Below are 12,587 nucleotides of genomic sequence, written 5' to 3' on the forward strand. Positions count from 1 at the left end.
AGGAAATATTTGATCATAAAACAGAATTTGTAATATTACGAGATGAATGGAAATTGAATTGACAGTAATCTAATATTGATTTATATATCTAAACTATTAAAGTGGAGAGAAAAGTTATTTAACCATTAAGATCGTGTTTTACCATAATATATACATATTATCTATGATGATAGAATCGGTTAAAAATCCATATGAAAGCCTCTATAATGTTCGGGTATTTACTACATATAAGTACGACATTTTTGCTAAATATTCGTGCGAAACGGTTTCCTTTAGTATCATATCAAAATAACTTGATCCAAGGGCTTCAGTAGGCCGTGCTTAATGTCAACTTAGTTTTAATTTTATAAAAACTCTAATGTCAAAAAAATAAATCAACTTTGCTATATTTTTCATTTGCCTTACGAGACTGAATAAGTTATTTATTAACATACAGTCTATATAAATAGATTTCGTTTTGTTTATTTTGAGTTAGTTGCCTTTCCTGAAGTGTTGCCAAAAAGCATCCAAGTCATGTACATGAGAATGTATGCACGTATGCTCATCTTCAGTCTCTTAATGGGAATGGGACTCTGATCAATTGTTATCCTCCGCTTGCGAAAACGCTGTTGTGATTGATTGGTCTCGGATATATCCATATCAGAAGCTGAAATATTGGTTAAATTTTGTTAAGCATTCGGTATAGAGTATTTATTTATTATTATTATTATTTTTTTTTTTGCTGTATTATTAGTTACCATTGTTGTAAGTTTCCTCCATTTTTTAAGTCTCGAAATATTTATTTATATATGGGGCACTTTATTAAAAAAAATTGTTATATGCGTAAGGTTCGAGCTTGGAACGATACTGACTGAAAATCTCCTTGTGCATATCTAAGTAGGGCTTGACAGTAAAATCGAAGCATACTTGATTCTAAATTTGAGTAGGACCTGAAAAACTGAAGTAAATGTTCAGGCAGGAGCTTTATTTGCTCTTACGAACTGCTCCTAGTAATCCTCATCAGTGTTAAGTAAATGGAGAGAAAGCGGAGCGATGATTAACGCTTCAGGTCACTCATCTGAGTGCGACATAGATCGCTGAAGAATATCCAGGTCGAACCACTTTTCCTTGTCTACTCTTTGCATATTATGAGTGAATGAATAAATAGTAATAAAAAATACAAATTCTTGATTGTGCACTAAAGGCCTCTCATATGGATCGCAATCTATGCATTAGCATTACAAAATAAATTTCCATATTTCTCTTTACAATTCTCTTCAAACTTCTCCCGCATATTTCAAGCTATTCCTTCAAACTGGGCAATTATTGTGAGTTATTGGCGCAGCTAGTTGTAAATTCTTATCTGCACTTGACACGCTCGTTGATAGCTGATCAAGTTGTCAACGCTGGGACCCCAATAGCCGTTCAGCCAAGACGCGAGACATCCGCTGGCCGCGCATATAAATTGCCCAACGCTGTGTGCTGTGGCTGGCAGTTGGCCTAAGACACAATGTGCAAGCGAGGCGTATACTTGATGCAATTGCTGGCGCTAGTGCTGGCGGGTGTCGAAGCCTGGCCCCACCAAAAACAACCACACCAGCAGCAGCAGCAGCAGCAGCGGCAGCAACAGCACCACCAGCACCACCAGCTGAGCAGCGATGGACACCGCATGGAAAATGGTAAATATATCTAGGACTATAATTAACTTATGTCTAATATACATATCTCTTCTCCCTCTTAGACTACACTCCGATCATCCACATCAGCTCTGCCGTGCTGCAGCTGGCGCCAGATGAGCAAACGCATTTGCTGCTCCCAGGCAACGGCAACGGCAACGGCCACAGTGGCTCATCTCATCCAGGCGGGTCCATTGCCAACTGGCCGCACATCTACAGGCTGGAGGATTTGCTGCCTGTGCGCATGCCAGCAGCTGCCGAGCCGCGACTCACAGTCAGCGACAATCTGGACTGGCCGCACTATGTGCAGTCCCATGGACGCTAAGTAGATGCTCCGCGGATTACACGACAAACTTGGCTGATTTATTGCAAAAAAAAAAAAAGGTGTCTTTCTTATATATATGTATGTATATGTATATGTACAATATATCTGTATTGGGAATGAAAAAAAATTTAGCTAGTAGAAACGTTGACTATCACAGGGACTTAGTAAGAGTCCAGCTGGTGCTCGAAGAAATGGTGCTGATGCTCTAGCTCCTGCTGCTGTTGGATGTGCTGCTCCTCCAGCTGATGCTGCAGCTGGTGGTGCTCGTGCTCCTGTCGATCCTTGAACTCGTAGAGCGTGCTGTAGCTGAAGGCGCCCTTGCCGTGATCAATGCCGGGCACCGGCTCCTCGGCATGGTGTTCATGGTGTTCATGGTGCTCGTAGTGCTCCAGCTCCGGCTCGTAGTGCGCATGCAGCTCGCTGGCCTCGGCATATTCCACGCCCGCATCGCTGTTGCCATAGTCCGCCGGAAAGCTGTGCTCGCTCAGGTGATCGCCCAGCTCGCCCAGCTGCTCGTGATCCGCATGCAGTTCGCTCGCTCCAGATCCCAGATCCAGCTTGGCCAACGCCTCGCCGCCACTCAGGCCGCCCGCATAGTTGCCCAGCAGTCCGGGTGAATGGACACCGGATGCCACATCGCCACCAATGTAGCCCGCCTGACCGCTCAGCGCCTGGGCCAGCAGCAGGATCAGTTTGAAGCGCCAGGTGAACATGTTGACTCTAATGCTGTCTGTGGACTTTTCTCTCGTTGGCTACCGACGCGGCGAAATGGTGCAAGTCGACTATTTTCTTTTCGACAAGAGCTCTGGCATTTATACGCTGGCTTTTGGCACACATTTTCCTGCATTTTCCAGCCACAACAATAACAACAACAACAACAACGCATTGAGCAGCGCTTTTGTTTGGCTTGGCTTGGCTTGGCTTGGCTTGGCTTGGCTGGGCCATCCATGTTGCAATGGACATCTGCCGACGACGACGACGACGACGACGACGAGCACGTTGGAAACGAGGCGGTCGCTTAGCTGCAGCTGATAATTTTCTGCACTTATTGTGCAGATTACGTATACGCCAGCGCGGCCTGCGCGGGCAGCTCACCCAGGCAAGCCAAGCCAGCCGAGTGACCATTGAATAGCCGCAATTATAAGAGGCGCCGACACTGCCAGCACCGCCACCACCACCACCACCACCACCGCAGCAGCAGCAGCTGTTGCAATGTGCGTATACGTAATGTATGTGCGGTTGGCCCCAGTTCTATGCAGGCGCAAAGGCTTACATAATCACAAACACCGTCATTCATTTGATCGTTGTCTATGCTGATCTTGTCAAAGCGCGCATAGACATCGATGCGGAAGCAACAACAGCAGTAGCAGCAGCAGCAGCGGCAGCAGCAGCAGCAATGACAATGGCAAGCAGCACCACGCATCTAACTCTGGGCACCGCCGTGGCACCACCTCGCACTCACACGCCAATTGGCAGCTAATTGAGTTGATCAACAAAACGGAAACGGATGGCTTAGCGCGTAGAATCGTACAAAATGGCAAAAAGAAAAGCAAAGATAACCACCGAGGGTAGCTCGAACAGTACGAGCCGAGCCACATGTGCGACTACTGTTCGTTGCAGTTGAGGCGATTGTGCAACCTGTGCAGCAACAGTGGCCTACCTCTGGGGTGGCAATTAAGAGCGTTACCAGAGCGACCAAAATGCAGTCACAGATATAAATGCACACACACACACACACGCATATATAGACCAAGAGACATGGCAATGCCAACAGTGCGCACTCACTTGCCAAATGTTTCTCAAAGATTGCAGAAGCCACAAAGCCAACAGCAGCAGCAGCAACAACAACAACAACATGTGCGTATAGCTACATGTTATACATACACAAATACATACACATATACATATACAAACAATGTCTCTTTGTAAACAATCCTTAATGGGGCTGCCAAACAATTTGCCATTGCACTGAAAAATGTGCGAATTTTTTTACGCTGCGAAAATGGCTCAAATATAATATTTGTTATTTTTATTGATTTAGTAAGTTAAGCATTATATAATGTTATAGCTCAGCTCTTATGCACAAGGCAGTTGGCTTATATATATATAGTTGGATTAGTTTTTTTTGTAGTCACTGCTGTTTTCATGAACAACTAAAATTTTGTTGATTTTTTGTTTTGCAAAAAAAAAAAAAAAAAAAAAACTTAATTAACACAAAAATATGTTAATCTTGATATTCATTTCAAACTGATTTTAAGTTCTTTGTTTTGTTTTGTTTCTTTCATTAAATTTTGTTGTTTAACAATTTAGTGCACAGTCGCACTATTATTTTCATAAATAACTAAATGGTCTACTGCCTAAAAAAAAAAAAAAAAAAAAAAAAAAGTTTTCAATTCATATAACAATGTATTATTATTTACATATATGAATTTCAAATTATTGTTATTGTTTTATTATTTGTATTTTTTTTTTTTTTTTTTTTTTTTATTAAGAAATTTTATGTTCATATTGCATATATACATACATATATTTTATATATTTAATTGCAATTTCTAATCAGATTTTAAATAAAATTATGCAGCAATGAATATTTAGTTTATACGAGAGCTTCAGCCATGGGCTATCCTACTATATGATCAAATGGTTCAAGTCTTCTATATATCTGGTCTGTCCTATCTTATCTTCTTATCTTCGCTAGTCTGAGTCTCCCAATTTATTGTACATATATCAAGTTTAAGCAAAAACCTATTGTTGCATCTGTATACAAATTCCTCTATTGAGTTTCATTTACATATATTTGATTATGGATTTGTATTTGAAATAAAGATGTCTTCAAGTATTAAAATACTGCAGATATGCTAGCTAGTTTAATCTTTCAGGAAGAATATGAGCTCTGTTTCTAATATAAGCAATTATTTATACATATATGTATGTATATGCAAATATATATATATACACATGTTCATTTGTATTCTTTAGCACTCTACAAATATTTATATTCTATACTTGATATACACAAACATATATAAATATATGTCCTCTTGTATGCTTTAACATTCTATAAAAAATGCCATATATTTTTATAGCACTCATCATGATAATTAAATATGATATACGATCATAAGTATGCATTATGATGCAGGCAATAAAAATTGTTTAAAATATTGTAGCTAATTAAGTTTGTTTTCTGTTTTCATATATGTATGTTTATATACATATATATGTATGTATATGTATATGCATATGTATATGTATATATGGCTAATCAAACTAAGCGCTGGCCACTCTTTCGAGGCATGGCGAATGCAAGTGCAATCGACTTGCGGTGTTATAATTAGTTTACACTTTTATTCATCAAATCTTTTGACACGTTGCCTGTTACAACAAGAAGCGGGCGCAGTTGCTGCTACTGCTGTTGGCGTGCCAGCCGTCGTAGCAGCAACAAATAGTCTCAGCAACAGCAACAACAACAGCAGCAACAAGTCAAGCGGGGCAGTGGGACGCCCCACAAAACTTTTGCGCACACAAATTACCAATGTAATAAGTTGTTGCTGCTGCTGTTGTTGTTGCTGTTCGTGGTGCTGCTGTTGTTGCTGGCAGTGATTGCTGCGCGTACACCCACAGCGGAGTAACAACAGTAACAACTTTTGGTTATTAATTCGCATTTTGTCGGCAGCATTTCCTAACGCAAATATTTCAATTTTTGTTTTCTTCACTTTTCTAACTGTTGTTGTTGCTTTTGTTATTCGGTTGTTGTTTTTTGCTTGGCCAAGTCGGGAGCACCCACAACGAGCTATTGCTGCAATGGGCCAGCTGGGAATGAACTGATCGCTGATCGCTGAGCGCTGAACAAACGCTTAGACAATTCGATTTTTGTTGGCCTGGTTATTAAACAGTTGCTCACGTGGCCGGGTTCTATTGTGTCCATTGTAACTGGAGCAGCTGATTAAGCGAAATTCTCATGCAGAAGACCAAATATCGCCATTGTGCGGCTTTGATCAATATTAACACGTGCCTCTGGCCGTCTGGTGGGTATGGGCAGTATATAAGGGCGTGCCTCGTCGCCAATTAGAGCAACAGCATGAAGCCCTTAGCCCTGTGGATAACGGCACTTGTCGTGGTGGGCGTGGTGGACGTGGCCCTAGGCCAGAACTCGACGAGAGGCGGCAGGAGGAATACGGCCTTGCTGCGCCGCCAGCGCGATCAGCTGCAGGATCAGTTGCGTGGCATCATCTTTGGACTGCCGATCGACATCAGCCTCTCGGCGCTCACGTACATCTGCAGCACCATCATGGATCTGGGTCTGGTGCAGTCCAAAATCGTGCCAGACATGTCGCTGATGAGCTTCCAGCTGCGTCCCGATGCCTGCACCAATGTCAGCATTCCGCTGACCCGGGCTAGTGAGCTGTGGGATACGCCGGGCTTCCATCAGGACAGGCCGACGGTTATTTACGTCACCGGCTGGGGCTCCACCATCGATAGCTCCAACAGCGGCCCAGTGGCCAAGGCATTCGCCTGTCGCAATGACACCAACTTTGTGGTGAGCTCAAATTGAACTAGATTGAACTAGATTGAACTTGCAATGGAACTAGTTCCGCAGCAGATTAGCTCCTTGACATATTTCCTTGATTCGTTAAACAGGTGCTGGATGCAGCCAACTATGTCAACACCCTCTATAGCTGGTCGGCCCTGAACACGGAGGCCATCGGGCTCTATGTGGCCCAGGCGCTGCTGCAGCTGGACCGCGACTATGTGACCAAGCACGTGCACATCGTGGGCCACAGCCTGGGCGCCCAGATCGCGGGCTCCACAGGACGCAACTATAAGCTGCTGACAGGCGGCGCAATATTGTCGCGCGTCACCGGCTTGGATCCGGCCAATCCGTGCTTCTACGATGGCAACGAGCTGCCGGGCGTGCGCAGGGGCGATGCCGTCTATGTGGACACCATCTCCTCCAATCCGGGCGTAGCAGGCACCGCCGATTCAGCAGCCGATGGCAGCTTCTTTGTCCAGGGCCTGGCTCCCATCAAGCCTGGCTGCAGTGGTCTCGATGTCCTCTCCTGCTCGCATCAGCGTGCCGTCGACTACTACGTGGAGTCCGTGTATCCCACGAATACGGAAAACTTTGTGGGCAGACGCTGCGACAACTATGTCGATCTCTGGACTGGCGGCAATTGCCGAAGCGACGACACCGCCTACATGGGCTATGCTGCCTCCAAACTGGGCACATTCTACGTGGATGCCAATGCAGCCGAGCCGTACGGCACCAATGCCAATCCGGACAGCTTCACATCGACCAACAGCGCGTGCGGTCTGTGCGGTGCGGAGGACTGAGCGTCTCAGCGTGGTGCTCATATGGCAATATATATCTTCTATTTTTCTTCTCAAAATCCTATATATACATGCATATATCCAACAGTAAACCCTAATCGAATCGGTGAATATTAAAAAGAAGAAGAACGTTAATTTTATGTTTCTTTTGAATTTTGTCTTTCCTTTGCTTGGGAATATCAGCTACCTGACTATGAAGGTGCATCGCCATTAGAGGACTGACCTTCAAATAAGTATACCAAGGCTATATTAGCTAGGTAAGCGTAGAGATCTAAGAGAGTTTTTTAATGCGTTTTTTGAGAAGTCGTACTCGTACTCGTAATTACGCACAGGCAGATTACTCATGGCTCAACAACTGCAGGTAGAACATACGTATACATATCTATATATATCATTTATATTCATGCTAGAGATAAATCATCATTTGTGAGAGCTTTCAACTAAATGAGTTTTCAATCACAATCACAAACTGGATCATTTCCTGTTTGAGAAGAAAAGTACTAAATCAGATTTCACTAGATCAGCGCAGTATCTGGTATATAGTAGATAAATATCAATTTTGCCGCTTTCTGATATGAAGTATTTAATGATGGGAAATACCATATCATGCCACATTATTTGTCATGCATCCGATTGGCAAGCCAAACAGGCGAGTAAATACCCTGTAAAAAAAATGTACTCGAGCACAAAATGTATGCAAACCAGCCGAGATAACAGATTTGTATTGAAATGGATTTTTGCATAGTTGATTATATCTTGACTATATAATTGCAGGCATCTTTGTTTATCAACTTTAGTGGGTTGAGCATTCGTGAGTTGCCTTAAGAATTCGCCGACTGCGCTGATGTCAACGAGTTCTTTGTGACGCTCGGAGCACTCCAAATGGGGCGGGTGGAGCATGTCAGCAGCATAGCAATGAGTGCGGAATACCCCCATTAATATGATATTGTCGTAGGCGGCAGCAGCAGACAATATGACAGTATGCCATCATGCCATCCATCGATCGATATACCCTATGAACTGTGAGGTAAGCGTGATATTCTCACGAAGGCTGACCACTTACTATATATGCTGTGACAATTTTTGCAAATCTTGTTTATTTGCAATCTTGCAATCAGGTAGAGCAATAATTTATTGATTGTCGTTTGAGTGGAATCGAGGTGATCTCTCATTTGATTCCGTTTGCTTCAAGTAGATCGGCAAAGCTGATGATATGTTATCAAAACAATCGTAAAGGGTATATTGTGAGTTATGAATTATTTACAAACAGATCGGGTTGCTAGCAAGGGAGAGAGAGTGAGAGAGAGAGAGAGATAGAGAGACAATTGTTTCTATTCAGATTTGGATGTGGATTAACAATTATTATTTGAATAAAATGCATATTAGTCCATTAGACTAGGGGTATGTCTCTGTGTGTGTGTGTGTCTCCCTCTGTCTGTGTCGTCAGTGAAATTGTAGAATCTAATTAAGAGACAAGTGCACCTTATCTGATTGCCGTGTTGCGCATGAAATACACCTATATGGTCACAGTTAGGCCGGCCGTTCTCACTCACTCACTCTCTCCAGAAGCGTCGCACTGCTCGCACTCACTCTCTCCGCAATGCTCGTATGCGCCTTTCAGGTGCCGACCGGCCTATAAATACTTACTCCGTATGGCATTCGGTATTCATTGCGCTCGGAACTGTCGCTCAGCATGGGAACTCCGAACCTTAATCTCTCAGCCTGCCTGCTGCAGCTGCTGCTGTTCGCCGCATTGGGCCAGGGCATCGAATGGACGGTGCCCGATGTTGTGGGCTCGCTGCGGAATGTTGGCTCCTCCATCATCGACACGAAGACGTTGCCCACGCCGCAGGGCCTGCTCGAGGGTAGCAAGAATCTGATCGCCGGCTATCCCTTCGAATACGTCTCCTCCTCCATCAACTTTCTATGTGAGCAACCAAACACAATAACAACTCCAATCAAACTGACGCATTTCGTGTCTCATTCCTTGCACAGGCTCCCAAGCGCTGAGCTCTAATAAGATCAAGTCCAAGTACACGCCGGACATCAACCAAATGAAATTCCAGCTGCGCACCGCCTGCAACAAGACGAGCTTTCCACTTCTCGAAGCCGACTCCATATGGCGCAGTCCCGACTTTGATCCCAAGAAGGGCGTTGTCATTCTGGCTACCGGCTGGACCACCAGCATCAATGATACGGACGACACCATCGATAAATTTGCCCAGGCCTACAACTGTCGCGGCGATGTTAACTTTGTGGTGAGTCCCGACCTGCACATACTCTGCTTGTGACTTACCTCACCTTACGTCTGAATGCCGACCGAATGAAGACAAATTGCAAATCACATTTGAAAGCGCATATACCCGCCGTCTGTTTGAAAACGAGATATTGCATTTGAACTTGAAACAGGCAGTTTTATAAACCCAAAGTAAAATGTATTAACTTAGGTCTATGAAAATGTCATTCAATTCCCATTTAATCACCTTAGCTGCATCTGTTGCAAGTTTCGGTTCTTATCAATAATTTAGGAAGGCTGAGCTCTGAATGCCAAATGAAAGTTATGACGCGTTAGTCGATAGCCTTTGAATTTGAGAAGCTAGAGAAGTTCACAAAAGTGATTAGCCAGCTGATACCCTGTATGTAATCTCTATGGAGAATACGATAAAAATATGGGTAAATAGAAAGAGAGACGATAAAATGGTGCTATATATTATATATACCATATTTGAATTCATGTCTATCTGTTTTTAAGATCAAAAGAGACTGGCCAATGTCTCTCTCAAAGTCTATTTAGACCATTTCGGACTTTGCTCTATCTTTAGTTTTAACAATCTTTTTATTCATCTCTCTACGAATCCAGCTATCCCCATATTCATTTAGTCATCTATCAGTCTATCGATGTGTTCATCTATCCACTTAGCCATTTATTTATTTATTTGTCTAACCATTCCATGTATCCATCTATTCATTTAGACATCTATCCATAATCCAACTCTTCATTCATCCATCTAACCAATTAGTCATATGTCCAGCTATCCATCTAGGTATCTCTATTAAGGTCCATATATCTCTTAACCTTTCTGCTTATTCCTCTATTCATTATATACACTTATCTATCAGCCTATCTAAATCCATTATCCATCTTGCAGGCTGTGGATGTTGCCAAATTCATAGATACCCTGTACACTTGGTCCGCTTTCAATACAGACGAGATTGGCGAGAACATTGCTCGGGGCCTGGTCAAGCTGCTGGACGTGGTCAGTGTGGAAAAAATTCATCTGATTGGCCATAGTCTGGGCGCGCACATTGTGGGCTCGGCGGGCCGCTATCTGCAGCAGATGACTGGCAAAACGTTGACGCGCATCACCGGACTGGATCCGGCCAAGCCGTGCTTCAATGAGGGCGAAGTTCTGTCGGGCCTGCAGCGTGGCGACGCGAAGTTCATTGATGTCATCCATAGTAATCCGGGCGTGCTGGGCAAACGGGATCCCATGGGCGATGTGGACTTCTATCCGGGCGGTCTGGATCCTCTGCCCGTCGGCTGCATATCGGTGACCTGTGCCCATGCCCGTGCCTGGGAGTATTACGAGGAGTCCGTTTATCCGGGCAACGAGCGCAACTTCCTGGCCACACGCTGCAGCTCGCTGAGGAGGCTGCGCGATGATCTCTGCACGGGCGAACAGTATCCCATGGGCTATGCTGTGCCCCACAACATCAAGGGCAACTACTTCCTGGAGGTCAACAGCATCAAGCCCTATGGCAAGCAATCATCGGGCACTCGTTCAGCCCGACTCGCCAAGTGCGGTGTTTGTGAAAAGTAAAGGCGGCACTTGGTGATGAGATCCCAACCTAAATCGATACCTGATACCCGTTCCACTTGCGGTTGCCTCTGAATTGGAGAATTCTGAATTGATGTAATATGTGAATTCGGAGCTGCATTCGAAAGGAAACTTACCAGCTAATATAGGCTTAAGAAATCTTATGAAATCCGATAGCAATTCCGTGACTGCGATAAGCCGATAATATTGCAGTTTCGAAAATTATTATTCGCTATAAAGTTTTTTTTTTCTTATAGTATTTAATTTCTTCTACATATAAGCTGTTTTTTTTTTGGTCAGATATTTGCTTGGCCTGAACTATGGGCCCCCAAATACAATTTGCATGTTAAGCGTTGACAATTCAATTAATTTTTGTTTATAATGCCTATGCTAAAAAAAATAAAACTTCACAAGTAGCAAAAACAATTCTCTAACATCTATGAAATAGAGGCCGCCACACACACACACACAAACCTACATACAGATTGTAACGATCGTCTAGGCGCCAAAGTACAGTGAGTCTCAAAAGTTGCGATCGGCTACGGCAACTGCAGCGCATCGAATGGGCGAGGTCAACTGGAATGCGTTAAGAGAATGTTGAAATGCGATTAACGACAGTCAAGGAATACATCCTGTTCATTGACGACACCTCGAAAATGAGTGCAAACAAGTAATTTACACTGACATCAAGAAAAAATGTTATTTAAAATTGAAATTTAGCTCATTATACATTAAAGTTATAGAAAACTAAATGAACACTAATGAAAATTAATAGAAATGAAATTAAAAATTAAATAAAAATTAATAGAAATAAATAAAAAGAATGTTTAAAAAAAATAAAATAAAAAAAAAACATGAAATGAAACTTGGCAAGCCTTAAATATAATTTTAAAAACTATTGCTATTGCTGGATTTTCTCATTTAAATTATAAATTATTAAATTATTATTATATTATTATTATTATAAATTAAATTATAAATTATTTATATAATAACTTCATTTTGTTTTTATTGTTAAAGCGTTTTTTTTTTTTATTTATAGAATATTTTTATTTATAGAATATTCAATTTGCATATTTTTATATTTATTGCTAATTACCTGTTTACAGCAGAGTGATTATATTATTAATAAAATTTCTTAGCAAAAATTATGAACACTACATCTTAAATTATTTATGTATATGAAAAAAAAATTTTTTTTCAAATATATCAAAGAAAATTAAATTTAAATAATACAAACACAAAAAATTGGTACTAAAATAAAAATAAAATAATTTCAAATATGCATTTTGCTTTTATGAACTTCGGAGACAGAAATATATTATAGACTATAAAATTATGAAATAAAAATAACATAATTTGGAAAATGTAAATAAAAAAATAAAATAACTGAGTAAATTTTCAAGTGACCTTGAATATAAACCTGAAAATGAGCCGAAGGCCTGGTCGCTAGCGCTC

At 42.0% G+C, this 12,587-nt stretch overlaps 4 protein-coding genes across 4 annotated transcripts; 3 read left to right on the forward strand and 1 right to left on the reverse strand.

Moving 5' to 3' along the window:
* The first annotated feature begins 940 nt into the window (after positions 1-940).
* On the forward strand, positions 941-2,052 carry LOC6584123 (AT-rich binding protein). Its single transcript, XM_002009747.3, has 2 exons — positions 941-1,658; positions 1,721-2,052. The coding sequence occupies exons 1-2, from the start codon at positions 1,490-1,492 to the stop codon at positions 1,978-1,980; spliced, it is 429 nt and encodes a 142-aa protein (XP_002009783.1). The 5' UTR covers positions 941-1,489; the 3' UTR covers positions 1,981-2,052.
* Positions 2,053-2,117: 65 nt separating this feature from the next.
* LOC6584124 (sex-determining region Y protein) lies at positions 2,118-2,878 on the reverse strand. Its single transcript, XM_002009748.4, has one exon. The coding sequence runs from the start codon at positions 2,691-2,693 to the stop codon at positions 2,142-2,144; it is 552 nt and encodes a 183-aa protein (XP_002009784.3). The 5' UTR covers positions 2,694-2,878; the 3' UTR covers positions 2,118-2,141.
* A 3,168-nt stretch (positions 2,879-6,046) lies between these two features.
* LOC6584125 (vitellogenin-1) lies at positions 6,047-7,446 on the forward strand. The gene is made up of 2 exons (XM_002009749.3): positions 6,047-6,520; positions 6,622-7,446. The coding sequence occupies exons 1-2, from the start codon at positions 6,062-6,064 to the stop codon at positions 7,312-7,314; spliced, it is 1,152 nt and encodes a 383-aa protein (XP_002009785.1). The 5' UTR covers positions 6,047-6,061; the 3' UTR covers positions 7,315-7,446.
* A 1,517-nt stretch (positions 7,447-8,963) lies between these two features.
* Positions 8,964-11,494, forward strand: LOC6584126 (vitellogenin-3). Its single transcript, XM_002009750.4, has 3 exons — positions 8,964-9,239; positions 9,307-9,569; positions 10,461-11,494. The coding sequence occupies exons 1-3, from the start codon at positions 9,005-9,007 to the stop codon at positions 11,130-11,132; spliced, it is 1,170 nt and encodes a 389-aa protein (XP_002009786.1). The 5' UTR covers positions 8,964-9,004; the 3' UTR covers positions 11,133-11,494.
* The last annotated feature ends 1,093 nt before the right edge of the window (positions 11,495-12,587 follow it).

The sequence above is a fragment of the Drosophila mojavensis genome, unplaced genomic scaffold, assembly GCF_018153725.1.
Source record: "Drosophila mojavensis isolate 15081-1352.22 unplaced genomic scaffold, ASM1815372v1 contig_136, whole genome shotgun sequence".
In the NCBI taxonomy this organism is placed as follows: domain Eukaryota; kingdom Metazoa; phylum Arthropoda; class Insecta; order Diptera; family Drosophilidae; genus Drosophila; species Drosophila mojavensis.

Bases quoted from the DNA above. Each gene is read 5' to 3' on its own strand.
- LOC6584123 (XM_002009747.3), top strand. From the start codon at position 1,490: ATGTGCAAGCGAGGCGTATACTTGATGCAATTGCTGGCGCTAGTGCTG. The intron at 1,659-1,720 runs GTAAATATATCT...TCTCCCTCTTAG, and splicing joins TGGACACCGCATGGAAAATG to ACTACACTCCGATCATCCAC.
- LOC6584126 (XM_002009750.4), top strand. From the start codon at position 9,005: ATGGGAACTCCGAACCTTAATCTCTCAGCCTGCCTGCTGCAGCTGCTG. The intron at 9,240-9,306 runs GTGAGCAACCAA...TTCCTTGCACAG, and splicing joins CTCCTCCATCAACTTTCTAT to GCTCCCAAGCGCTGAGCTCT. The intron at 9,570-10,460 runs GTGAGTCCCGAC...TCCATCTTGCAG, and splicing joins GCGGCGATGTTAACTTTGTG to GCTGTGGATGTTGCCAAATT.
- LOC6584124 (XM_002009748.4), bottom strand. From the start codon at position 2,693: ATGTTCACCTGGCGCTTCAAACTGATCCTGCTGCTGGCCCAGGCGCTG.
- LOC6584125 (XM_002009749.3), top strand. From the start codon at position 6,062: ATGAAGCCCTTAGCCCTGTGGATAACGGCACTTGTCGTGGTGGGCGTG. The intron at 6,521-6,621 runs GTGAGCTCAAAT...TTCGTTAAACAG, and splicing joins GCAATGACACCAACTTTGTG to GTGCTGGATGCAGCCAACTA.